At 38.4% G+C, this 25,958-nt stretch overlaps 1 protein-coding gene across 2 annotated transcripts in view; it reads right to left on the reverse strand.

Moving 5' to 3' along the window:
* Positions 1 to 25,958, reverse strand: part of TEX11 (testis expressed 11) — a 317,684-nt gene that overhangs the window by 66,076 nt on the left and 225,650 nt on the right. For both annotated transcript variants that reach the window (XM_064574208.1, XM_045879303.3), the window contains 3 exons: positions 22,288 to 22,358; positions 20,730 to 20,846; positions 4,904 to 4,976 (listed from right to left, as the gene is read on the reverse strand). In XM_064574208.1, the coding sequence (XP_064430278.1) occupies positions 4,904 to 4,976; positions 20,730 to 20,846; positions 22,288 to 22,358 (261 nt within the window). The remainder of the gene's footprint in view (positions 1 to 4,903; positions 4,977 to 20,729; positions 20,847 to 22,287; positions 22,359 to 25,958) is intronic.

Genomic DNA, 25,958 nt, shown 5'->3' on the forward strand with positions numbered 1-25,958 from the left:
GTTTCTGAGTTGACACTGAATAGACAACTTTGAGACCATACCAGTGCAGGTTTTTTTTCTAGTCTAAAAGCGTACAGTTTATAAAAGCAGATTACTGACCCAAGATTCAACAGAATAGCAATTACATAGTACTGAATAAACTGATGAGGGAAATTTTAGTGGTTATGTATTTGGAATATTGCTGATGTTGTTTTAATGTTCCATTTTCTGATTATATGAGAAAATCCTCTTTCTCTGAAAATTATTTGTAACTCAAAACAATTTAGTAGACACTGCTTCTGTAAACTAAATTAAAATATTTTAAAATAATATGGTTCTCATTCACCTCCTCCCTATCTTACCCAGCCTTCTGAATTCAGAAACTTTTATTAAGTCGTCCTACTTTTCATAGCAATACAGTTATATATTGGTTGTATAAGAATCTGTCCTTTTACCTTTTAAATAATAGTTTATTAGTTTATATGTTTTTACATTTTTTATCATGGTTACAGAGACTTGACAGGAGATGAGGTTTAAGCTTGAGTACTCCAGATTTTTATACAACAGAACTGAAAGACAAATACCATATGACTCCACTCATATGTGGAATATAAGAAACAAAACACAGAAGAAAAGGGAAAAAAGATAAGAGAGAGATAAAGCAAGAAAAAGACTCTATGAGAACAATCTAATGGTTACAAGAGGGGAGGGTAGTGGGGTGATGGGTTAAATAGGTGATGGGGATTAAAGAGTGCACGTCATGATGAAAACAGAGTGATGTATGGAACTACTGAATTACTATATTGTACATCTGAAACTAGTTATGTTAACTAGCTGGAATTAAAATAAAAACAAATTAAAACAATAATAAATGTACTCAAGATCTGCTGTTCTGTTTAGTCTTATATACTACAGCATCAAAACCTAAAAATCAATTCTGTTGTCCTCTTTTTAAAACCAAGATATAAATGGACAAATTGATTGTGCAACCAAGGCCTTACATGGAGTATCATACTTGAGAATGACAGCCATTTAATCAGGTATGATAAGATAAACTTAAGGTATAAGGTTGAACTTACCTCAACTTTATGGAGCACATGCCTACACAATCCCCTCAGGGAGTTATCCTGGTACCTGATTTACAGGGTCCCAGTATAAATGTTGTAGGGAGTTCACTTTCTAAGAGGTCAGGAACCTTCAGTAAATTTCAGGGACCTTGAGAAAAGATGACTTTCCTCTAAATTATAGGTGCTACAGGTGAAATCTGGTAGAGAGGGTTTCTTGGCTCTGGTATCCTAGCTTTGGAATAGCAAAAGATAACAAAACACACACACAATTCAATTTTGCATATACTTGGAAATTCACTTCCTAATTGCCTGTGTGTGTCTTCTAATTCTTCTTTGAACCACCTGTAACATCTCAGTGGTTCCTTTATTAATTAATGAGTTAAATAAAATCTTTGACATGTGTTTAAAAAAATAAAAATGGAAATTAAAACTCTAAAAGAGAGAAAATGATACATTTGGAAGACAGGCAAAGGAGATCCAAACATACGAAGTCCCCAAGGAAGAAAACTGAAATAATGAAATAAAAACAATTGTTCAAAAACAGTTCTCTGACTTATTTCATTTAGCATAATGCCTTCTAGGTTCATTCATGTCATTGTAAGCAGCAGGATTTCCTTCTTTTTTAAGGCTGAATGTTTCATTGTATATGCATATTGACATATACATATCACATTTTCTTCATCCATTCATTCATCTTTTGATGGACATTAGATTATTTCCTTGACTTGCCAACTGTGAATAATGTTGCAATGAATATGGGGGTGCAGATATCTCTTTGAGTTAGCGATATCATTTCCTTTGGATATATACCCATAAGTAAAATTTCTAGATCATTCTATTTTTAATTTTTTGAGGAACCTCCGTAACGGTTTTCCATAGTGGCTGTTATCAACTATACATTCCCACCAATGTGCCAAGGGTTCTCTTTTCTCCACATCCTCTTCAGCATTTTTATCTCTTGTCCCTTTGATAATAGGCATTCTTTAAAGAAGTTTTAGGTTCATAGCAAAATTGGGTAGAGAGTACAAAGTTCCCACATATACCAAACCCACCCCCCTCAAAGAACATCCCCCACTACTGAACATTCCATGCCACAGTGCTACATTTGTTACAATTAGTGAACCTGCAGTGACACATCATTTTCACCCAAAGTCCATAGCTACATTAGGGTTCACTCCTGATGTTGTATGTTTTATGGGTTTTGACAAATATATAATGACAGGTATCTACCACTGTAGTATCATGCAGAATAGTTTCACTGCTCTAAAAATTCTCTATGTTCTGTCTGTTCATCCTTTCCTCCCCCAGTAACCTCTGTCAACCAGTGGTCCTTTTATTTTCTCCACAGTTTTGACTTTTCTGGATTATCATATAGTCGGAATCATGTGGTATGTAGCCTTTTCAGATTGGTTTCTTTCACTTAATAATATGCATTTAAGATTCCTCCATGGGGTGCCTGGGGTGGCTTAGCAGGTTAAGTGGCTGACTCTTGATTTTGGCTCAAGTCATGATCTTGGGGTCCTAGATCCAGCCCCACACTTGGGCTCCGTGCTCAGTGGGGAGTCTGCTTCAGGATTCTCTCTCTCCCTCTGCCCCTCCCTCCACTCTCCCTCTCTCTCAAATAAATAAATAAATCTTTTAAAAAAAGATTCCTCCATGACTTTTCATGGCTTGATAGCTCATTTCTTCTTATCTCTGACTAATATTTCATTGTTTGGACATACCGCAGTTTATTTATCCATTCACCTACTGAAGGATATCTTGGCTGATTCCAAGTTTAAGCAATTATGAATAAAGCTTCTATAAACATCCACCTGCAGGTCTTTGCATGGACATAAGTTTCCAACTTATTTGGGTAAATACCAAAAAGTACAGTTGCTGGAATGTATAGTAAGAGTTTTACAACAAAGTACCAAATTGTCTCCCAAGTGTCTGTAATACCATTTTGCATTCCTGCCAGCAATGAATAAGAGTTTCCTATAGCTCCACATACTTGCCAGCATTTGGTGGTGTCAGTGTTTTAGATTTTTGCGATTCTAATATGTATGTAGTAGTATCTCATTGTTTTAATTTTCAATTCTGTAATGACATCTAGATAGAGATGCAGATATATATATGTAGCCCAGGTATGTTCCTAGAATGAAGAAATTGATTTTTCAGTGGACAGCATTCTGACATACTTTTTATTTTATTTTATTTTTTATTATTTATTTATTTATTTATTTATTTATTTTAAAAGATTTTATTTATTTATTTGAGAGAGAGAGAGAGAGAGCACATGAGAGGGAGGAGGGTCAGAGGTATCAGCAGACTCCCCGCTGAGCAGGGAGCCTGATGCGGGACTCAATCCCGGGACTCCAGGATCATGACCTGAGCCGAAGGCAGTCGCTTAACCAACTGAGCCACCCAGGCGCCCTGACATACTTTTTAAATAAAAGTCATTGAAGCTATGAATTTTTTTTTTAAAGATTTTATTTATTTGACAGAGAGAGAGACAGCAAGAGAGGGAACACAAGCAGGGGAAGTGGGAGAGGGAGAAGCAGGCTTCCTGCTGAGCAGGGAGCCCAATATGGGGCTCGATCCCAGGACCCTGGGATCGTGACCTGAGCCAAAGGCTTAATCACTGAGCCACCCAGGCGCTCCAAAGCTATGAATTTTGCTCTGAGAACTGCTTTTAGCACTTTAGATTCTGTTATATTTTCAAGATCATTATTTTCTAGCTATTTCGTAGTTTCTGTGTTTTAAAATGTCCAAGTCGTTAAGGGTTTGTCCTGATTCCATCAATTCCTTTTTGTATTGCATTGTGATCAGATAACATTGTTTTATTTTTATGTCTTGGAATTTATTCAGGTTTTCCTTGTGAACAATTTTGTAAATGCTCAAAGGGTACATAACAGAAGATGAATTTTCTATTTTCAGGCTATAGTGTATGTTTCTATTAAATCTTCTATAAATGTTATTTAGGTATTCTCTATCCTTTTTTTCTTTATTCCTTTAAATGGCTATCATAGATTGAGAAAGGTGAATTAAATTTTATGTTTATGTTCTTCCTTATAATTCCTATAGTTCAATATCAAAATCCATCAAAGATATCACATATACACAAAAGGAAAAAAACAAACCAGTAATTTCTAAATTTTAGGAAACCAAATTCATCAACAATTATAATAACACACCATGATCAAGTAGGCTTTATTCCAGAAATGCAATGATGACTTAATTTTAGAAATCTACTACTTTAATTCAATATATTAATACTTTAAAAGAGAAAAACCATATGATTATCTCTACAGAAGCTGAAAAGGCATATAATTCAATTCAATATTGATTCTTTAAAATTCTAACTAAAATAGGAACAGATGGACAATACATAAAAAAGTATGCTGAAACCTAAAAGCCAATACCATCCTTAATGAAGAAACAGTAGCAAGTTACTATATAATTTTAAAAGGTTTACTACTATTTTGATTATTTCATAATAAAATGTTAACAGTATCTGATATGATTATGGTTTGGAATGCTCTGTAGCCTACATTTACTCAGAATTAGAGCTTGATTAAATTAGACATGAAATCTAGTGACCTAAGGGCAATAATGTCATACTGAACAATAATGATCTTATTTTTATACTTAATACTATACTTCCATAAAAAACAAAGTAAAAAATATTCTTACTCCAAGCAGTGTGTCAGTGAGTCAAAGTACAGACATACAGTAGAGAAAAATTAGTCCTCAAATAATCATTTGACTGGTTATCAAGTACTGAAGTGGCACAAATTTCTGGCGATATAGACTGAGTATTCAGACTTGAAATGCCTTTCATAACTGTGTTACCAAACTCCCAGTTCCCACTGTACCTGTTTTTTTCAGGAGATTCCAGATTTCTTTGCATTTATGGATCTGCTCAAGGGCACGATTCAGTAACTTGGTCTATTTGGCAACAATGTAATAAGAAAATTAGTCTCAACCAGACAAAACTTTAAGCAAATTAAAATAATATATTCATTAAAAGCAGTTAAAAATAAAATGACAGAAAAATTACAGTTTAAACTGAACATTTTATAATTTATATAAAAATATTAACCTCTATTTGTATTTTTTTTAAAGATTTTATTTATTTATTTATTTAGAGAGAGAGAGAGAGAAAGCACAAGCAGGGGAGAGCGGCAGAGGGAGAAGAAGCAGACTCCCTGCTGAGCAGCGAGCCAGACACGGGACTCAATCCCAGGACCCTGGGATCATGACCTGAGCCAAAGGCAGACGCTTAACCAACTGAGCCACCCAGGTGCCCCATTTGTATTTTTCTTAATGTCCCAGAAAATGAGAATTCAACAGAAAATCGTGAGCACTATCAATTTTAATAATCTAGGACAGAAGAGTAGCACTTCTAGAATGGTGGTATGAAGAGTTCCATGGACCCTCTCCCTAGCAAAACAACCATAACTGGTGAATTATAAAACACAAACATGTAAAGTCTCAGGAAATTGCCCAAAGGGTAAAAAGAAAATGAAGAAACATCTATTCCAGGAAATCTACTACGTCTCAATAAGACAGTAAACACCCATGATAGTTGAACCCTGATCTGCTCACCAACCACCCCCAGCTCAGTGTGAGTGCTTCTTTAGGTGGGTGTGACCAAGAAGATGGGGCTCCCTCTATTCTCAGCTTCTAGGCTAGGGATTTCCAGAAGGGGCATGCTGCATACTTCTCATCCTCCTCCCCCAGGTCTGTATTGTAGGAGCTCTATTATAAACATGCACAAATGAGAGGCCTGGAGCTCTCTTCCTCTACCCAGTCCCTATAACCAGGCACGGAAAATTGCAATTACTGGTCTCAATTGCCCTCAGTACAGCTTGCTTATAGGACAGAGTTTCCATGCTGGGAGAGGCAAGCTCAGAATGCCAGGGACTATGACTCTTGCCCAGCCCCTTACTCATAGAGCTGGACTATCACTCTGACAGAAATGTGCCACGCCCCCACCTCCAGCTCCAAAACAGTGGTACAAAACTTCTCAGGAGGAGAAGCAGCTCATTAGAGAGTGAGCTCTGTATCTCTGCCTAAGAGGACTGACTTTAATTGGAACACAGCTTGGGGAAGTTCAAGTCTAAGGCTACTACAAAAAAAAAGGAGATTCTGGAGTTGAGTACTTAAAAAGTGGCTGATAGATCAATGATATCAACATGCAAAACAGAAGACCAGCCGGATGTTTACAGAGGGAACCAGGGTAAGAGAAAACTAAGACCCCTACCACTTTTCAAAGGGGCCTCACATTAATTGTATCAGGCTATGGAACAATTAATGCCAAAAAGCATTTTTAAATACACACATGCACATGTGCACACACGCGCGCGCACACACACTCACTTGCCCCCTGCCCCCCCCACACAAAGCAACCACCCTAGTAATTAGTCAAGACTAACATCTGGGTTAATACCAACAAAAGACCATTCTAAAGTTAACAAGGATATCAAGGAAAGAGAAATTATAAAAATAACCCTTTCATCCCTTTGTAGAGGAGGGGCCAGGGTGACTCCACAGGCAAAGATGGTGACCTCTAAGGAGTGATATCTGAAGCTGTACACTTCTTTACAGCTGAGGGAAATAGACTTCAATGAACTAGCCCAGCCAAGTCACTAAACCAATAAACAAGCAAGTATTAACAACAACAAATCACAGAGGGGAATGAGTATTCAAAGATGCTTCAATATATTATCTATAACGTCCAGTTTTCAACAGAAAATTGTGAGATATGTGAAGAAATGGTAAAATAGAACCCAAATGCAGGAAAAAAGCAGGCAACAGGAATTGACTGAAAAATGGGTCCAGATGCTGAACTTAGCAAAGATTTCAAAGCAGCTATTTAAAATATGTTCAAACAACAAAGGGAAATCACACTTTAACAAAGATTTGATGAAAATGTCTCAGCAATATAGAATCTCAATAAAGAAGGCAGTGGGATAACCTATTCAATATGATGAAAGAAAATAACAGTTAACCAACAATCTAATATCCAGCAAAACTATCTTTCAGAACTGAAAGCAAAAAGCAAAAAAAAAATCCCAGCTAAACAAAAGCTGATAGAATTTATTGCTAGCAGAACCATTTTATAAAAATGGTAAGAGAAGTTCTTCAGGCTGAAAACAAATGACACCAGATAGTAATGTGAATCCAAATGGAAAAAAATGCACTGGTTAAAGCAATTATGTAATAATTATGTAATTATAAAAGAGTGTATAAATATATATTTCTTCTTTCTTCTCTCAATTGTTTTAAAAAGCAATTGTATAAAGCCACTGTTTTTTATACCTAACAGGTATCCAAAGACCACTCCACCAACCCAAGAAGCACACAAATTCTTCTCAAGCACACACAGCACTTCCTCCAGGATACACCATATGCTAGGCTGCAACACAAACTTCAAATAAAGTTAAAATAACATGAAATCACACAAACTATGTACTCTGACCATAGTGGAATAAGCTTAGAAATCAATAAGATACTAAAGTTTGGGAAATTCACAAATATGTGGATATTAAATAAGAGATTACTAAATAAACAATGGGTCAAAGAAGAAATCACAATGAAAATAAAAAAAAAAAAATCTGAGATGAATGAAAAGAAAACACAACATACCAAAACTTATGGGATGCTGCTCAAGCAGTATGCTATGGTCTGAATGTGTACCCCTCAACCAGTTCATATGTTGAAATCTTAAACCTCAAAGGTGCAGGTATTAGTAGGTGGGGCCTTTAGGAGGTGCTAAAGTCACAAAGGTAGAGCCCTCATAAATGGGATCTGTGCCCTTTATAAGAGGCCCTAGAGAGATCCTTAGCCCATTCTACCATGTGAAGATACAGTAAGAAGGTGCAAACTATGAACCAGGAAGAGGGCCTCACGAGAGAACACAACCATGCTAGTACCTTGATCTTGGACTTCTAGCCTCAAGAACTGTGAGAAATAAATTTCTGTTGTTTATAAGCTTCCCAGTCTGTGGTGTTTTAGTTATAGAAACCTGAATGAACTAAGACAGAAAACTGGCACTGAGAGTGGGGTGCTTCTGTAACAAATACCTGAAAATACAGAAGCAGTTTTGGAACTGTGTAATGGGCAGAAGCTGGAAGAGTTTGGAGGTGTGAGCTAGAAAAAATCTACATTGCTGTGAATGAATGGTTAAGACCAATTCTCATATTTGAAAGAGGACTTCAGCTACCTCCATTTTTTACCTCAGTCTGTACTTTCTAATTGGTAAAGTTCTTCTTTTTGGCTTATCTCTTAACTCAGGCAAAAGACCCTGTGGGCAAAGCATCCCATGATGGGAACCAAACTACCCTCTCAAGCAATAAGGACTGCCCTGAGCCAGCAAGACCCCATGTGACTGACCCCAAGACAGTGACTGTATCTTCATGTACCTACTGACCTTTGTCCCATGTTTTCCCTGTATAAACCTAGAATTATTTTCAGCACTTCAGCGAGAGTCTTTGAGACGCTAGTCTGCTGTCTCCCCGCCGTTGGCCTCACTGAAATAAATTCCTTTATTGTTTCACCACCAATCATCTCTCTGCCTTTGGATCTTGTCAACAGCGAATGGCCAAACCTGGTGTGTCTGGGACCCCCAGAGCCAGGTGCTCTTGCATCCCTGAGCCCCGGTTACATGAGGACCGAGAAAGAGAAGAGAAGAGCTGCAGAGATCTTCTTGGAGAATAGTTTGAGAATACTGTGAAGAGAGTGTTGGTAGAAATATGGACATTGAAGGTCATTCTGATGAGGAATGAGGAACAACGGAAATTGGAGGAAAGGCCATCCGTGTTATAAAATAGCAAAGAGCTTGGTCGCATTGTGTTTATGTCCTAGTATTTTATAGAAGGTAATATTTGGTGGTGGTGAGATATTTGGCTAAAGAAATTTCTAAGCAAAGTGGTGAAGAAGTGGCCTAGTTTCTCCTGAATGCTTACAGTAAAATGTAAGAAGAGAGAAATGATTTAAAGGTGGAAATGCTAATCAAAAAGAAAGCACAGGGGTGCCTGGGTGGTTCAGTCCATTAAGCATCTGCTTTCTGCTCAGGTTGATCCCAGGGTCCTGGGATTGAGCCCCACATCAAGCCCTGCATCGGGATCCCTGCTCAGTGGAGATGCTGCTTCTCCCTCTCCCTTTGCCCCCCCCCACCCGCTGTTGCTTGCTCTCTCACACGCTCTCAAATAAATAAAACCTTTTTTTAAAAAAGGAAGCACAATTTAAAAATTTGGAAAATTTTCAGCCTATCAATATTGAAAGAAGTAAGAAAGCTAGTTTAAGCTAGGTATGGCTGAATTTGATAAGGAGAATGCTGTGGCTCAACCATCTCAACAGAAGCTAGGAGCTATTCACACCAAGACAATGGGGAGACTGGCCAGCCATCGAAACAAAAGTTAGTACCTACTGTCCAAAGCAATGGAAGAATGACCTGAGGCAGTTCAGAGTTCTTGGGGCTAGCCCTAAAATGGCCTCCCAACACAAGCCCTAGAGTGCAAGGGCCTAAGGGGCAGAATGATTTCAAAGGAGGAGCCACAGCTGCCCAGTGCCACCGCACCTCCTTGGCTCCCCTTCTCAAATTCTGGTGCCATGTTCCACAGCCACTCCAAGTGCAGTGCAGGCTGTTATGGCTGCCCCTCCAGACCGTACAGGTTACAGACTTTGGGAAGTCATCAGCTTGGTGATCTCACGGTATGCAGAGTGCAAGAGCTGGGAGCATAGCAGCTTCCACCTAGATTTCAAAAGATGCCCAAGGAACCTTTGGAGCCCAAAGAACCTCTGTGGGGGTGGGGCTACTGCAGGAGGCCCCCATTAGGGGCAATACCTAGTGGAGCTTTCCACCCCAGGGCAGCACAGCTGCTGAGGGACTCCAGCCCGAACCTTAACCTGTGAGAACTGCAGCATGGGGCTACACCTGGCAGAACCATGTGTGTGGGGCCTAGAGGTTTGCGGGCCCAACTGCAGCCCCAGTGGGTCCAGAATGTGGGACACAAAGCCAAGGAGGATTGTTCTCAAGCCTTGGTGTTTAATGTTATTTGCCCGATTAGGTTTCAGACTTACTTTGAAACCCATTAACTTGGTTTTTTTCCTATTTCTCCTTTCTGAACGGGAATATCCATCTTATTCCTGTCTCTCCATTGTATTTTGGAAGCATATACCTTGTCTGATTTCACAGGTTCACAGCTGGAGAGCAATTAGCCTCAGGATGAAATGTACCCAGATAGATGATATTTAGATGAAACTTTGGACTTAGACTTTTGAGTCAATGCTAGAATGAATTAAGACATTTGGAGCTGTTGAGATGGAATGAATGTATTTTGCATGAGAAGGACATGAATTCTGGGGGGCCAAGGGAGGAATGCTATGGGTTTGAATGTGTCCCTCAGATTTACAGTGTTTCACTCTTAAGACACAGTGCTTAGAGGGAAATTTATAGCTATAAAAGCTGATATTACAAAAAGAAGAAATAAATCACTAAGCTAAACTTCTACTGTAAGACACTGGAAGAAAAGCAAACTAAAACTTAAGCAACCAGAAGGAAGAAAATGATAAAGATTAGAGTGGGAATTAATGAAAGAGAGACCAGAAACATAATAGGAAAATAAAAGAAATCAAAGTTGGTTCTTGAAAAAGATCAACAAAATTGAAAAAATGTTGTATAAACTGGTCAAGAAAAAAAAGAAGACACAAATGACTAAAATTAGGAGTGAAAGAGGGGCCAGAACTACCAAACTTACAGAAATAAAAAAGATGATTATAAGGGAATACTATGAACAACCGTAAGCCAAAAAATTAGATCACTTAGATTATAATGGACACATTTCCAGAAATATAAACTACTGAAACTGACTCAGAAATGGAAAATCTACTAGACTACAAAAAAGAAAGAAGTAAAAATATACTCTGAAAACTATAAAACACTGCTGAAAGAAATTAAAACCTAAATGAATGGGAAAGACATCCCATATTTATGGGTAATAAGACTTAATACTGTTAAGATCACAATACTCTCCAAACTGATCTACAGGTTCAGTGCAATTCCTATCAAAAGCCTAGCTGGCTTCTTTGCAGAAATTGACAACTTGATCCCAACATGCATAGGGAAATTCGAAAGACCCACAATAGCCAAAACAATTTTGAAAAAGAAGAACAAAATTGGAAGACTAACACATCTCTATTATAAAACTTACTACAAAGCTATAATAATAATTTTTTTTTTTTTTTGACAGAGAGAGACACAGCGAGAGCAGGAACACAAGCAGGTGGAGTGGGAGAGGGAGAAGCAGGCCTCCCACAGAGCAGGGAGCCCAATGCGGGGCTCGATCCCAGGACCCTGGGATCATGACCTGAGCCGAAGGCAGACGCTTAACGACTGAGCCACCCAGGCGCCCTAAAGCTATAATAATTAAAAGAGTACGATTTTGCCATAAAGATAGACATAGACATCAACGGAACAGGAATAATCCTCCTCATTTATGGTTACTTGATTTGCAACAAGGGTGACAAGATAATTCAATGGGGAAAATGTCCAACAAATGGTCCCAGGTCAACTGTATATTCAAATGCGGAAAAAATGAAGTTGGACCCCCATCATCTCATACCATACACAAAATTAACTCGAAATGGATAGACCTGAATGTAGCAAGTAAAAATATAAAACCATTAGAAGAAAACATAGGGATGAACCTTAATGATCTTTGATTAGGCAACAGTCTTAAACATTGACACCAAAAGCACAAGTAACAACAACAACAAAGTAAATAAAATGGGTATCATCAAAATTAAAAATGTTTGTGCTTCAAAGGGCACTGGTAAGAAAAGGAAAAGACAACCCACATAATGAAAGAGAATAATTGTAAATTGTTACCTGAGAAGAGTCTAGTACCAAGAATATAAAACAACTATTAGAACTCAATAATAAGATAACAACCCTACTAAAAATGGGCAAAAAAACCTGAATAGACATTTTCCAAAGAACATATATAAATGGCAAATAAGTACATGAAAAGATGTTCATATCTTTTGTTATTAGTCATGATATCCTCATTTATTAGAAAAATGCAAATCAAAACTGTAATGAGATAGCACTTCATACTCACCAGCATGGCCATAATCTAAAGGATATAATAGCCAAGTGGTGGCAAGGAGGTGGAGAAAGTGGACCCTAGCCTAGTGCTGGTGGGAATGTAAAATGGTTTCACTGCTTTGGAAAATACTCTGGTAGTTCCTCAAAAGATTAAGCATAGAGTTATAAAACCTAGCAATTCCATATATACTCAAGGGAAGATAAAACACATATCCACACAAAATTTGTATATGAATGTTTATCACAGTTTGTAACAGCTGAAAATTGAAAAAACTCAATATCCATCAATGGATAAACAAAATGTGGTATATTCATACAATGGAATATCATTCAGCCATCAATAGGAATGGATCCAAACTACAACATGGTGAACCTATTAAAAATTATTGAAAAATTATAAAGGGAGCCAGTCAGAAAAGACTAAGTCATATGATAATATTTATATGAAATATACAGAATAGGCAAATCTATAAAGATACAAAATAGATTAGTGGCTGCCTAGGGCTGCTGGCTGGCATAGGGAGTGACTGCTAATAGGTAAGTGGTATCTTTTTAGAGCGATGAAAATGTTTTAAAATTATATTGTGTTGATAGCTGCACAAATCTAAATATTCTAAAAACCATTAAATTGTATACTTTACTGGGTGAATCATAAGGTATGTTAATTATATCTCAATAAGTCTGTTAAAAAATAATCTAGGATAGGGGTCAGGACACTTTTGTATAAAAGGCCAAACAGTAAATGTTTTAGGCTTTGCCAGCCACACAAACTATCTTTCACGTATTTTTCTTTATTTTCATTTACAACCTTTGGCAAATGTAAAAAAAATTCTTAACATTCAGGCTGCAGAAACACAGGCCATCAGCCTGATTTGGCTAGTCAGCAGTTTATCCAATGGGAAAGAGATGTAGTTCCTCAATAAATTGTAATGGCTGTATATTTTTTTTCTAAGATTTGTTCATTTATTTTAGAGACAGAGAGAGAGCGCACATGCACGCAGGGGGAGGGGCAGAGGGAGAGAATCCTCAAGCAGACTCCCCACTGAGTGCAGAGTGGGAGCACGGGGCTTGATCCCCTAACCCTGAGATCATGACCTAAGCTGAAATCAAGAGTTGGATTCTTAATCGACTGAGCCACCCAGGGACCAGGCTGTATATTTTTTATTGAAGTATAATTGACATACAATGTTATATTAGTTTCATTTGCACAACATATTCATTGGCCAATTCTATACATTACTCAATGCTCACCACACTACGTACAGTCACCATATAATGTTATTAAAATGTTATTGACTATATTCCCTATGCTGTACTTTTCATGTCCACAAATTATTTATTTTATAACTGGACATCTGTATCTCCTAATTCACTTTTACTATTTCGCCCATCACCCTATCCATTTCCCCTCTGACAATCACGTTTGTTCTCTGTATTTAAGAGTCTGTTTGCTTGTTTGTTTTTTCCTTTTTCTTTTTTTTTGTTTTCCTTTTTAGATTCCACACATAACTGAGATCATATGGTTTATACGTCCTTTCTCTGTCTGACTTATTTCAGTTAACATAATACACTCAAGGTCCATCCATATTGTCACAAATCATCAGATATCATTCTTTTTTATTGCTCAAAAAATTAAAAATAGAAGGAATGGGAGAGGAAGATGGTGGCAGAGTGGAGGACACCATGCTCGTCTCGTCCCATGAACACAACTAGATAACAATCAAATCATCCTAAATACCCCAGAAATCAACCTGAAGACTAACAGAACAAACTCTACAACTAAAGGGAGAGAAGACGTCATATCAAAGAAGGTAGGAAGTGTGGAGACGTGGTTTAAGGGAGAAACAGATCACAAGTGCTTCGGAAGAGAGGGAGCTGTGGTCATGGAGAAGGGCGAGAGAGGGCGAGAGAGAGAGAGAGAGAGAGAAAGAGAAAGAGAAAGAGAGAGGAGCATATAGGGGAATGGACAAGGAGAACATTTCCCCAAAGCCACTGGCTTGGAAAATGAGAGGAGCTGAATTTCAGGAGTTCTTGCAACCAGTGGGGCTTACGGCCTGGAGTTTTAAAGGTCAGCAGGCTTGGCTGGGACAGAGCCTGGCGGGCACTGTGCTGCTCCTGGAGGGAAGGCCGGCAAGCAACCGGGGTAAGACAGCATGGAAACAGAGATCTGAAGACTGTCTGGGGCATACAGTGGGAGATTATTCCTTCAGGCCTCTCTGAGAAGAAAAGAGCTGGCTGGTGCCATTTCCTCCCCCAGCCCCTTAGCATAAACACAGAACCACCTGAGGGAAGCAGCTCAGCATGGACAATAGCTGCCTAACTTGCTTACACAAAACCCCACCCCCCTGTGCTCTGGTGGGACTGCCCTTCTCAGTCAGGCCTGCCTCAGTCCCGGCACGGCAAGCCCCTCCCCCAGAAGACCAGCACAAACCCCTGCCCACACCACATCTCCCAACCAGAGAGTTCTGCAGGGCCTCTGTCCTGGTGGAATTGGTGTCAGGTCTCATTTCACAAGCAAACTGCAGCACACCTAGTTAAAACTTGCCACATGCAGGCCAGGGACCGAACACTGCCCGCAACAGGCAAGGAGAACCTCTGCAGACGACTGGCCTGAAGGACAGAGCAGGCAAAACACAACAGCAGAGTGCACAAAGCACACACCAGAGATGCTCCCTGAAGCACCATGCCCTGGGCATGACATGAGTTCTTATTCATAAGGACATTACTTTCAGGAGCAGGAGCCATAACTGGCTTTTCTAACACAAAGAAGAAAGCAGAGACTTCGACAAAATTCCAAGATGTAGGAATTTATCCAAATGAAAGAACAACATAAGGCCATGGCCATACATCTAAGTGAAACAGATATAAGTAATGTTCCTGATAAAGAATTTATTTATTTATTCATTCATTCATTCATTCATTCATTCATTTTACAGAGAGGGAGAGAGAGACAGACAGTGGAGTTGGACAAGGCAGAGGGAGAGGGAGAGAGAAAATCTCAAGCAGACTCCCTGCTAAGTGCAGAGCCTGACACGAGACTCAGTCTCATGACTCCGAGATCATGACCTGAGCCGAAATCAAGAGTCAGTTGCTTAACTGACTGAGCCATGTAGCTGCCCCCGATAGAGAATTTAAAGCAATAATCATAAGGATACTCACTAGGCTTGAGAAAAGAATAGAAGACAACAGTGAGACCCTCAGCACAATGATAAAAGATTGAAAAAAGAATCAATCAGAGATGAAGGGTACAATATCGAAACAAGATCGAAAACAGGCTTGATGCAATGAACAACAAGCTGGAAGAAGCAGAGTAACGAATTAGTGACCTAGAAGATAAAATAATGGAAAATAATGAAGCTGAACAAAAGAGATGAAGAATTATGCAACATGAGAATAGACTTAGGGCTCAGTGACTCCATGAAATGTGTAACATTCATATTATAGGAGTCCCAGAAGAAAGAGAAATGTGGGCAGAAAATTTATTTTAAGAAATAACAGCAGAAAACTTCCCTAATCTGGGGAAGGAAGGAGACACTGAGATCTAGGAGGCACAGAGGACTCCCATCAAAATCAACAAAAACAGACCAACACCAAGACATACTGTAATTAAACTGGAAAAATATAGTGATAAAGAAAAAATCTTAAAAGCAGCAAAACAAAAGAAGCCCTTAAGGGAAGACCCATAAAGCTAGCTAGAGATTTCTCAACAGAAACTTGGCAAGCCAGAGGAGAGTGGCATGATATATTCAACATGCTGTATGGGAAACATCTACAGCAAGAATAATGTATCCAGCAAGGCTATCATTCAGAATAGAAGGAGAGAGAGTTTCCCAAACAAAACTAAAGTAGTTTGTGACCACTAAATCAGCCCTGCAAGAAATACTAAAGGGGACTCTTTCAGCGCAAAGGAGAGACTACAAGTGACAATGACAAGAAAGGATCAGAGAAAAATCTCCAGGAACAATGACAAAACAACTTATAAAATAGCATTAAATACATCTCTCTCAAGAACTACTTTGAATGTGAATGGACTAAATGCTCCAATCAACAGACACAGGGTGTCCGAACGGATTAAAAAACAAGACCCGTTTATATGCTGCCAATAAGAGACTCATTTTAGACCTAAAGACACCTGAGAGATTGAAAGTGAGGGGGTGGAGAAATATTTATCATGCAAATGGATGTTAAAAGAAAGCCAGAGTAGTAATACTTATATTGTACAAACTGGACTTTTTTGTTCCTGTATTGTTTTTATCCTACTTTGGTATCAAGGTAATACTGGCCTCACAGAATGATTCTGAATGTGTTCCCTCTGGTCCATTATTTGTAAGATTTTGATAAAGATGTTCATTAATTATTTTTTTAATGTTTGGTAGAATTCACCAAGGAAACCATGTAGTCTTGGGCTTTTCTGTGTTGTGAGATTTTTGATTCCTAATTCAACATTCACTCTTGTTATTGGCCTAAGAAGATTTCCTATTTCTTAGATTCAAGATTCATGATTCAATCTTGGTAATTTGTACGTTTTTAGGAATTATCTGATTTTACTTTTCTAAGTTATCTGATTTGTTAGTGTATAACTGTTTATAGTAATCTGTTATCACCCTAATGTATTTCTGTGGTTATCTGCTGTGTTGTTTTCTCTTCCATTTCTCATTTTGATTTCTGAGTCATCTCTTTTTTTTCTTAGTTAATGTAGTTAAAGCATTGCCAATTTTGTTTATTTTTTTGGAAAACCTGGTCATTACTTTCAGTGTTATTATTTATTCTGGTCTCTACTTTATTAATTTCTGATTTTTCTTTGTTATTTCCTTCCCCTCTAAACTTCAGCTTAAATTTCTTCTTTTTCTAGTTCCTTGTGGTGTAATGTTGTTTATTTGAACATTTTTCTTGATACAAGCATTTATAGCATAAATTTCTCTGTAAAATCCACTTTTGCTGTATCCCATAGGTTTTGAGACATATTTTGATTTGCTGTTTGATTTCTTATTTGGTGCCTTGCTTGTGCAGTACTATGTTGTTTAATATTTACATATTAAATATTTAATATTTACATTGAAAAAAATGAGAAAAAAAGAAACAACACAACATACCAGACCTGTGGGACAATATCATATAGTCTACTGTATGTGTAATTTGAATCCTAAGAGGAAAAGAGAGATAAACGGGACAGGAAAAAAAATGAAGAGATAGTGGTAAAGAATTTTTCAAAATTAATGGAACACATCAAACCATAGTTGCAAAACGCTCAGAGAATGGCAAGGATTTTTTTTAAAATTTTAACCTAGATATACTATATTCGAACTGCTACAAAACAAAGAGAAAAGAGAAAATCTTATAGACAGTCAATAGGAAAAAATAAGATATCTGTATATAGAACAAAGATGAGGCTAACAGACTCCTCAGCAATTGTGCAAGCCCAACAACAGTGGAGTGACATCTTTAAAGTGCTAAAATTAAAAAAAGAACTGATGGCTCTAAATTCTACACACAGTAAAACTCTGTTTGAAAAATAAAGGAAAAATGCTTTTTCAGAAAAAGACTGGGGAAATTCAATAGATCAACACTACAAAAAAATGTTAAAGTTCTTGAGGCAAAAGGAATAGGATATCAAACAGTAATGTGGATCTCAACAAAGAAATGAAGATTGGGGCACCTGGGTGGCACAGTCATTAAGCATCTGCCTTCGGCTCAGGTCATGATCTCAGGGTCCTGGGATCGAACCCCACATTGGGCTCCCTGCTCTGCGGGAAGCCTGCTTCTCCCTCTCCCACTCCCCTTGCTTGTGTTCCCTCTCTCGCTGTCTCTCTCTCTGTCAAATAAATAAATAAAATCTTAAAAAAAAAAAGAAATGAAGATTCAAGGAAGCCCTTAAAATGTACATAAATATAAAGAACATTTTACTTCTATTTAATAGCTCTTAAAATAAATTGACGGCCTAATCAAAAATAAGAACAATATATTGAGAGTTTATAACATATGTAAAAGTAAAATGTGTAATAACAATAGTACAAAAGATGGAAGGGAAAATTGAAAGCATATCAGTGTAAGATTCTTACATGACACACATTAGTTAATATGTTCTCACTTTTTGGTTGAACTTAAGTACAGATTTCATTTTCACCTGAAATAAATAAGCCTGTTCACACATGTAAGGAGTTGAAAAAAAATTAAATAAAGAAATACCATATGATGCAGTAATTCTACTACTGGGTATTTGCCAAAGAAAACAAAAACACTAATTCAAAAAGATATATGCATCCTTATGTTTACTGCAGCATTATTTTATAATAACCAAGATATAGAAGCAACCCAAGGGTCCACTGATAGATGGGTGGATAAGAAGATGTGGTATATATATATACAATGGTATATTATAACTGCTATATATTTTTTTAAAGCATCCCTCACTTCCCCCCAACTCATACTCAGGAGAGTAGAGACAATGTTGATAAAACTATACATTCCATCTATATTCATCGAGTATTTGGAAATACTCAAATTAATGAGCATTTAGAGAACAAGGAGCAGATGAATAGAAGAGAATTCAACAAGTCTTCATGAGACAGACAGAACACCATGGTCTAATTTACAGGGACCAGACTTAGATGGTGAAAGGCAGAAATGCATCTTCAATTACCTAAATAGATATTCTTTCAAAAGCAAAGATGATTATAGAAGGGTTACTAGGTTGGAGTTCTTAGAAACCATTAACATTTGCAAGAGAAAGAACACACACAAAAAAGAACAGTTGTTGGAAACAAACAAAACAATTAAGGACTATACTTAAGAGTTTGTGAAATTTCCCTCACATCAATTTGATCTCTATTCATTGAGATACAAAATTTAATAAAGTCAGGACTACCAATGTAAGGGAAAAACTTTTTGAAAAAAGATTTGTTTCTCTATTTTAGAGAGACAGACAAAGCGTGTGCGAGTGAGGGGAGGAGCAGATGGACAGGGAGAAGGAGTGGGAGAGAATCTCAAGCAGACTCCCCGCTGAGCACAGAGCCCAGTGTGGAGTGGGGCTCAATCTCACAACTGTGAGATCATGACCTGAGCTGAAATCAAGAGTGGGGGCGGGGAGGGGGGATTGGTTAGCCCGGTGATGGGTATTAAGGAAGGCAAGTACTACATGGAGCACTGGGTGTTATACGAAAACAATGGATCGTGGATCACCACATCAAAAACTAATGATGTACTGTATGGTGACTAATATAACATAATAAAATTTTAAAAGAAAGATTAAAAAAAAAAAAGTCAGATGCTCAACTGACTGAGTCACCCAGGTGCCCCTAAGGGAAAAACTTCTAAAAGGTTAAAAGCACCATGCAAAAACTAGATGCTATTACTCTTTTTAAGTAAAGCAAAAGACCCTATTGAGAATAAAATTGCATTTACCCATGCTTTTTTTTTTTTTTTTTTTTTTAATTTTTTTATTCTTATGTTAATCCCCTTACATTACAACATTAGTTTTAGATGAACATTTACCCATGCTTTTTAAAAGAAGCAAAATGATTGCTTTTCTTTTTGTTCTGGGGCACATAGATTCTTTTCTCATATTCTTTTAAAATGGAAAGGTTTCTAAAAAGAGGTCCCTTTACTCCTCAAGGTTAAGGATTTTGTCTTCTTTATCTCCAGTACCTAGCAGAGTACTTAATACTCAAATGTTTTTTGAGCTGAAGTCAACAAGGGAACAGAAAGGAAGGGAAATATGTTGGCAGAGATCTGGTGACAGTTTGTTCCAGATCTGAAGAATCATATGAAAGAAGCAATTAACAGAAGGAAGGAAATAAACAGCAAGAAGGATTTTATACCATTTGGAAAGAAAAGCTGGCAAGTATGGGAAATTGGGAAGTTTTCTTTGTGTAGGTAAGAGAGAAAAAGCAGAGAGAACTAGATTTTAAAATCATACCAAAAATGCTAGCGGTCCAACTTGGAGACCATTTTCTTAGCTTGGAAGAAAGACAGTAGAAAACTAAAGACAAACCAATACTCTGGTCTATGGGAGACTGAGATGTTGATGTTGGCATTTTCTAGAAGGGGTAAGGTTTACAAAGCTAAGAGTGGAATTCAGGCAAAAGTAGGAATTCTGTCTTTTTGTTGTTAAAACTGAGTTACTGATAAAATATTTAAGGGCCTGGGTCGAAGAAAGCCAATGCAATTAGAGTGAAGAAAAACAATCCAAGTAAGTAATCAGATGGCTATGGAAGCTGTGGAGGTAGATGAATTCTTCCTTAGAGAATATGTAAAAGGAAAAAAAATAGAGAAAACTGTTTCTTATGGGCCACGTATGATTGCAGGGAGATGATGAAGAATTATCTAAAAACAGATTCGGGAAGAGTGGTCCACGGGAAGAGGCATTTTCAAAGAAGAGATATTCAATCTTTTTAAAAGATGAGGCTAAGCCAAATGTGACCTTTCCTTAGGAAGGAATGAACCATTACAAACCTTTGAAATCAAGATGCTCCTGGAAAGGATGAAAGGGTTCTTTAAAGAAAATCAGAAAGAACTGCATCAGGGAAGGCAAACACACCAAATAGCACACTAAACTCTTTCTTGTGTTTTCTTTGAAGGTTGCACATTACCTGTTCAGAAGCTGTTGAAGCTTTTCTCCCTTGCTCTAGATCAACTGCAGCTGCCATAAGTAAACATGTTTTCTGTGCAATCAGAATTACTTGATCAGAAGGACAAAACTGGGACAGCTGATAAGAAATAACCAGAACATCAATGAATACTGCAAATTCTGCCAGGTGAACAGAAACAATCAGAATGAAAATCAGCAACATCCTGTCTGAAAGAAAAAATTCAGCTGGGAAAACACACCTCACCTTAAAAACGATATAGACTATAACCCTGATTTATGGTTTTAATTTTATATTACTTTCCATTGTTTTTAAGAACCTTTCTGGAGATAAAAAGCTTCATTTCTTTGCAATTTTCCTATCTTCCCAGTGATAGGTACTGTCATTTGGCCCTGTATTTCTATCTAGTGATTTATTTCTTGCTTTGTGTTATAATTTCCAAGTGATTTTCCCCCTGGCAAATAGATTTCCCCTTTGTATTGAATGAAGTTGATATTAGCACATATATTGTCATGGTTGAAAGAGACAATGTCAAATCTTGACAGGCATTCTTAGGCATAACCTCATCATTAAACCTTGTCCTCTAACTTTAGGAAAACCTCCCAGCTTTTACTACAATAAACCTCTAGGCCACTTGGGATTCTTACACAGAACCCTACTAGGGCTATCACCAATGTTCAAACTAAAACTAATTTATTTCACCTAATTTAAGTGGCAATTACACCTAAACTTTCAAAGACTATTTCTTAATCTCCCAAGATGTTTAGTGACCATCATCATCACTGTCACTGAATTAACAGCATTTCAAAACACCTTATCTCTCTAGGTCTCAGGTTACTAGTGTATAAAATGAGGGAGATATGCGAGATTATCTCTCTAGTTCTTTCCAGTTCTAAAACTCTTAACATTTAATCTGTCTCAACATATCAGACGGTGTACTCCTAAATGTGTAAGAGAGACATTCTTAGCCCCTCTCTCCTTTTATTCTCTAATTAATATTCTTCCCTTTCTGGCATTTAATCTCTACCTTGGAGACTAATGACTATTTAAAAATGCTTATAATTGCAAAACAAGCTTCCAAATCCTTACATACAGAACCTTCTCTAAGAAAAATTATAAAGTAGGCCCAAGATTCTTAGCATTCTTTTCACCTCCTCATTTCCCCAGATACCTGTTCTATACTCCTACAGATTTATAACCCTTCCTAATGTTTTATTAGTTGGTAACTTACAGTATTCCTCTCCTAAAGAGAGTTGTATTTTAATATAGGATTCTGGGAGACTGAATTCCTTCAAAAGCAAAGAAATAAGTCTCTTATGGTAAGACTTCAGGCTCCCTGATGGTTGGTTGTAATATTTTGGTATGGGGAGAACTGCTTCATATTTGCACATTGTATCCTACAGGGAACAAATGCTCCTTAGGTCATTCCTGTTTAGACATGTATTCTAAAATTTTCTAGATTAAAAGCCAATACCACTTTATATTTAGCCCTTGAAAATAGCCACAGTGGTCATATCTTTGTTGTGGTCCATTCGTGAGATATTTACTAGAAGAGACTTACCTTGTAAGAGAGGATGAAAAACTCTCTCATTGTCACTGGGTCTCTGCCACATTGCACAGCCAAGTTCCAAGCTGAAAGTTATATGAAATAATGTAATTATGAAAATCGGTTTAATCTGGACCATTATAATCTTCACTACCTGCATTTTAATTTATTTATTTTTTATTTATTTTTATTTTTATTTATTTATTTTTTTAATTTTTTTTTCTTAAGATTTTATTTATTTGCGAGAGAGACAATGAGAGACAGAGAACATGAGAGGGAGAAGGGTCAGAGGGAGAAGCAGACTCTCTGCTGAGCAGGGAGCCCAATGTGGGACTCGATCCCGGGACTCCAGGATCATGACCTGAGCCGAAGGCAGTTGCTTAACCAACTGAGCCACCCAGGCGCCCCTATTTATTTATTTTTAAAGATTTTATTTATTTATTTGAGAGAGAGAGAATGAGAGAGAGCACATGAGAAGGGGGAGGGTCAGAGGGAGAAGCAGACTCCCTGCCGAGCAGGGAGCCCGATGCGGGACTCAATCCAGGGACTCCAGGATTATGACCTGAGCCGAAGGCAGTCGCCTAACCAACTGAGCCACCCAGGCGCCCCACTACCTGCATTTTTAATATTAATATACTAATAAGGGGTTTTGCGGGTTAAAAAAGCTAACTTTACATTTTTAGAGAATTTTAAATTCTCTAAATTTAGAGACTTTTATCACTTCCAATCTTCAAATCTTGCCAATAACTAATGGAGGTAGTGCTGAATTTTTTAATAAAAACTGGGGACATACAATACATTCTCAGCTGGAATAAATCCATCTATAAAATAAGGATCACCAAGGAGCTCACCACTGGAATTCATAAAAGTACGTTAAAATTCAGCAGAGGTGGGGAGCTAAGATGGCAGCTTGCCTCATCCCTTGAACACAGCTAAATAACTATCAAATGATTCTGAATACCCAAGAAATTGACCTGAGCACGGGCAGAACAAACTGCACAACCAGAGGGAGAGAAGAGTCCACACTGAGGAAGGTAGGAAGTGCGGAGATGTGGTTTTAGGGAGAAATGGATCATGGGTCCTATGGAGGGGAGGGGGCCCTGGTTGTAGAGAAAGACGAGGGGCAGTGGGGCACACAGGGATATGCACAAGGAGAACACTTCCCCAAAGCCATTGGCTAGGAAAATGAGAGGGGCTGATTTTTTTGTGAGTTTTTCCACCAGTGGGGCTCAAAGACTGGAGTTTTAGAGGTCCACGGGCATGGCTGGCATAGAGCCATGAGGGCACTGCTCTACTCCTGGAGAGAAGGCAGGCAAGCAACCCTGGGGGGCAGACAGGGTGATCTGAAGATTGCCCCTGGCGTGCGCGGGAGAGACTGTTCAGTCTTCTTGGAGCACATCTGGGAGATGCCTCTCCAGGGACGGAAGAGCGAGCCAGCAGGCGCCATTTCTTGCCCCCTCTCCCTCAGCACAGGCACAGACATACCTGCCGAGGGTGGCTAACCAGGGTGCTGGCTGTTTAGCCTGCTCTGCTCCAAATCCCACACCACTGCACTGTGGCGCAGCTGCCCTTCTGGGTCAAACCTTCATCAGCCCCAGCACAGCGAGACCCTCCCCCAGAAGACAAGAGCAGGTCCCTGCCACAGCAGGTCACTAAAGTTTGGAGTTTTAATAGTCAGCAGACTTGGCTAGGATAGAGTCCAAAGTGCTCTGCACTGCTTCAGGCAGGCAAGCAACCTGGAGACAGACAGTGTGAGAAGAGCAATCAGAAAAACGCCTGGTATGTACAAGGGGAAATTATCTGCTCTTCTGGGAGTGCTTCCCTCAGAACAGCAAGCATGGAGACCGCACTCCAGGGAAAATGGAGCTGGCTGGTGCCGTTTCCCTCCCCTGCCCCTCGGCATAAACGAACTTCAGTAAACAGAACAGCATCAACACTGGCTGCCTAACCTGCTAACACCAGGTCTTGCCCCCACTGTGCTCTGCTGGTACCGCCCTACTCTGGCAAGTGTGCCTCAGTCCCAGTGCAGCAGGTCCCTTCCCCAGAAGGCCAGCACACACCTCTGCATGAACCTCAACTACTGACCAAAAAGTTTTGCAAGGCTTCTTCAGTTCTAATGGAAGTGGCATCGGGTCTCATTTAACAAGCAGACCAGAGCCTGCCTATTTAAAACTCCCTACACTCTGGCAAAGGTCCAAAAACTGCCCACCGCAGGCAAGGAACGTCTCTGCAGACAAATGACCTAAAGAATAAAGCAGCCAAAACACACCAGCAGAGTGCATGCAGCACACTCAAGAAACACTCCCTGAGTGCCCAGGCCCTGAGCACTAAGTGACCTCGTCCTCATAGAGCCATTACTCTCAGGAGCAGGAAACATAATAGGCACACACAGAAGAAGGCAGAGGCATAGACAAAATGCCAAGATGGAGGAATTCATCTCAAAAGAAAAAACAACAAAAGGTCATGGCCAGACATGTAATCAAGACAGATGTAAGTTACATGCCTGTTGGAGAATTTAAAGCAACAATCATAAGGATACACACTGGGCTTGAGAAGAGCATGGAAGACTGCAGGGAGACCCTTATTGCAGATAAAAGAGTTAAAAAACAATTAGAAATGGAAAATGCAATAACCAAGATTGAAAACCAACTGGATGTAATGACCACCAGGATGGAAGAAGCAAAGCAACAAATAAGTGATAAAGAAGATAGAATAATAGAAAATAATGAAGCTGCACAATAAACAAAGAGTAGTTATGGATCATGAGAATACACTTAAGGAATTCAGTGATTCCATCAAATGTAACACCATTCATATCATAAGAGCCCTAGAAGAAGAAGAGAGGGAAATGGGAGCAGAAAGTTTATTTGAAGAAATAATAATTGAGAACTTCCCTAATCTGGGGAAAGAAACAGACATAAAAATCCAGGAGACACAGAGAACTCCCATCAATATCAACAAAAGCAGACCAACACCAAGACATATTGTAATTAAATTTGCAAAATATGGTGATAAAGAAAAAAATTCTAAAAACAGCAAGACAAAAGAAGTTCTTAACTTACAAGGGAAGACCCATAAGGTTAGCTGCAGATCTCTCCACAGAAACTTGGCAAGCCAGAAGGGAGTGCCATAATATATTCAACATGCAGAATGGGAAAAATCTGCAGCCAAGAATACTGTATCCAGCAAGGCTATCATTCAGAATAGAAGGAGAGATAAAGAGTTTCCCAGACAAACAAAAACTAGAAGAGTTTGTGACCACTAAACCGGCCCTGCAAGTAATATTAAACAGCACTCTTTGAGTGGGAAAGAAAGATAAAAAAATGACAAAAGACTAGAAAGGAACAAGAAAAATCTCCAGTAACAATGACAAAACAAGGGATAAAATGGCACTAAATACGTATCTACCAATAATTACTGTGAATGTAAACGGACTAAATGCTCCAATCAAAAGATATAGGGTGTCAGAATGGATAAGAAAACAAGTCCCATCTATATGCTGCCTACAAGAGACTCATTTTAGACCTAAAGACACCTGCAGATTGAAAGTGAGGGGATGGAGAAACATCTATCACACAAAGGGATATATTTTTTTTAAGATTTTATTTATTTTTTGACAGAGAGAGACACAGTGAGAGAGGGAACACAAGCAGGGGGAGTGGGAGAGGGAGAAGCAGGCTTCCCGT

This window comes from Mirounga angustirostris, unplaced genomic scaffold (genome assembly GCF_029215605.1).
Source record: "Mirounga angustirostris isolate CCGP_5_RB_7025 unplaced genomic scaffold, mMirAng1.0.hap1 SCAF_11, whole genome shotgun sequence".
In the NCBI taxonomy this organism is placed as follows: domain Eukaryota; kingdom Metazoa; phylum Chordata; class Mammalia; order Carnivora; family Phocidae; genus Mirounga; species Mirounga angustirostris.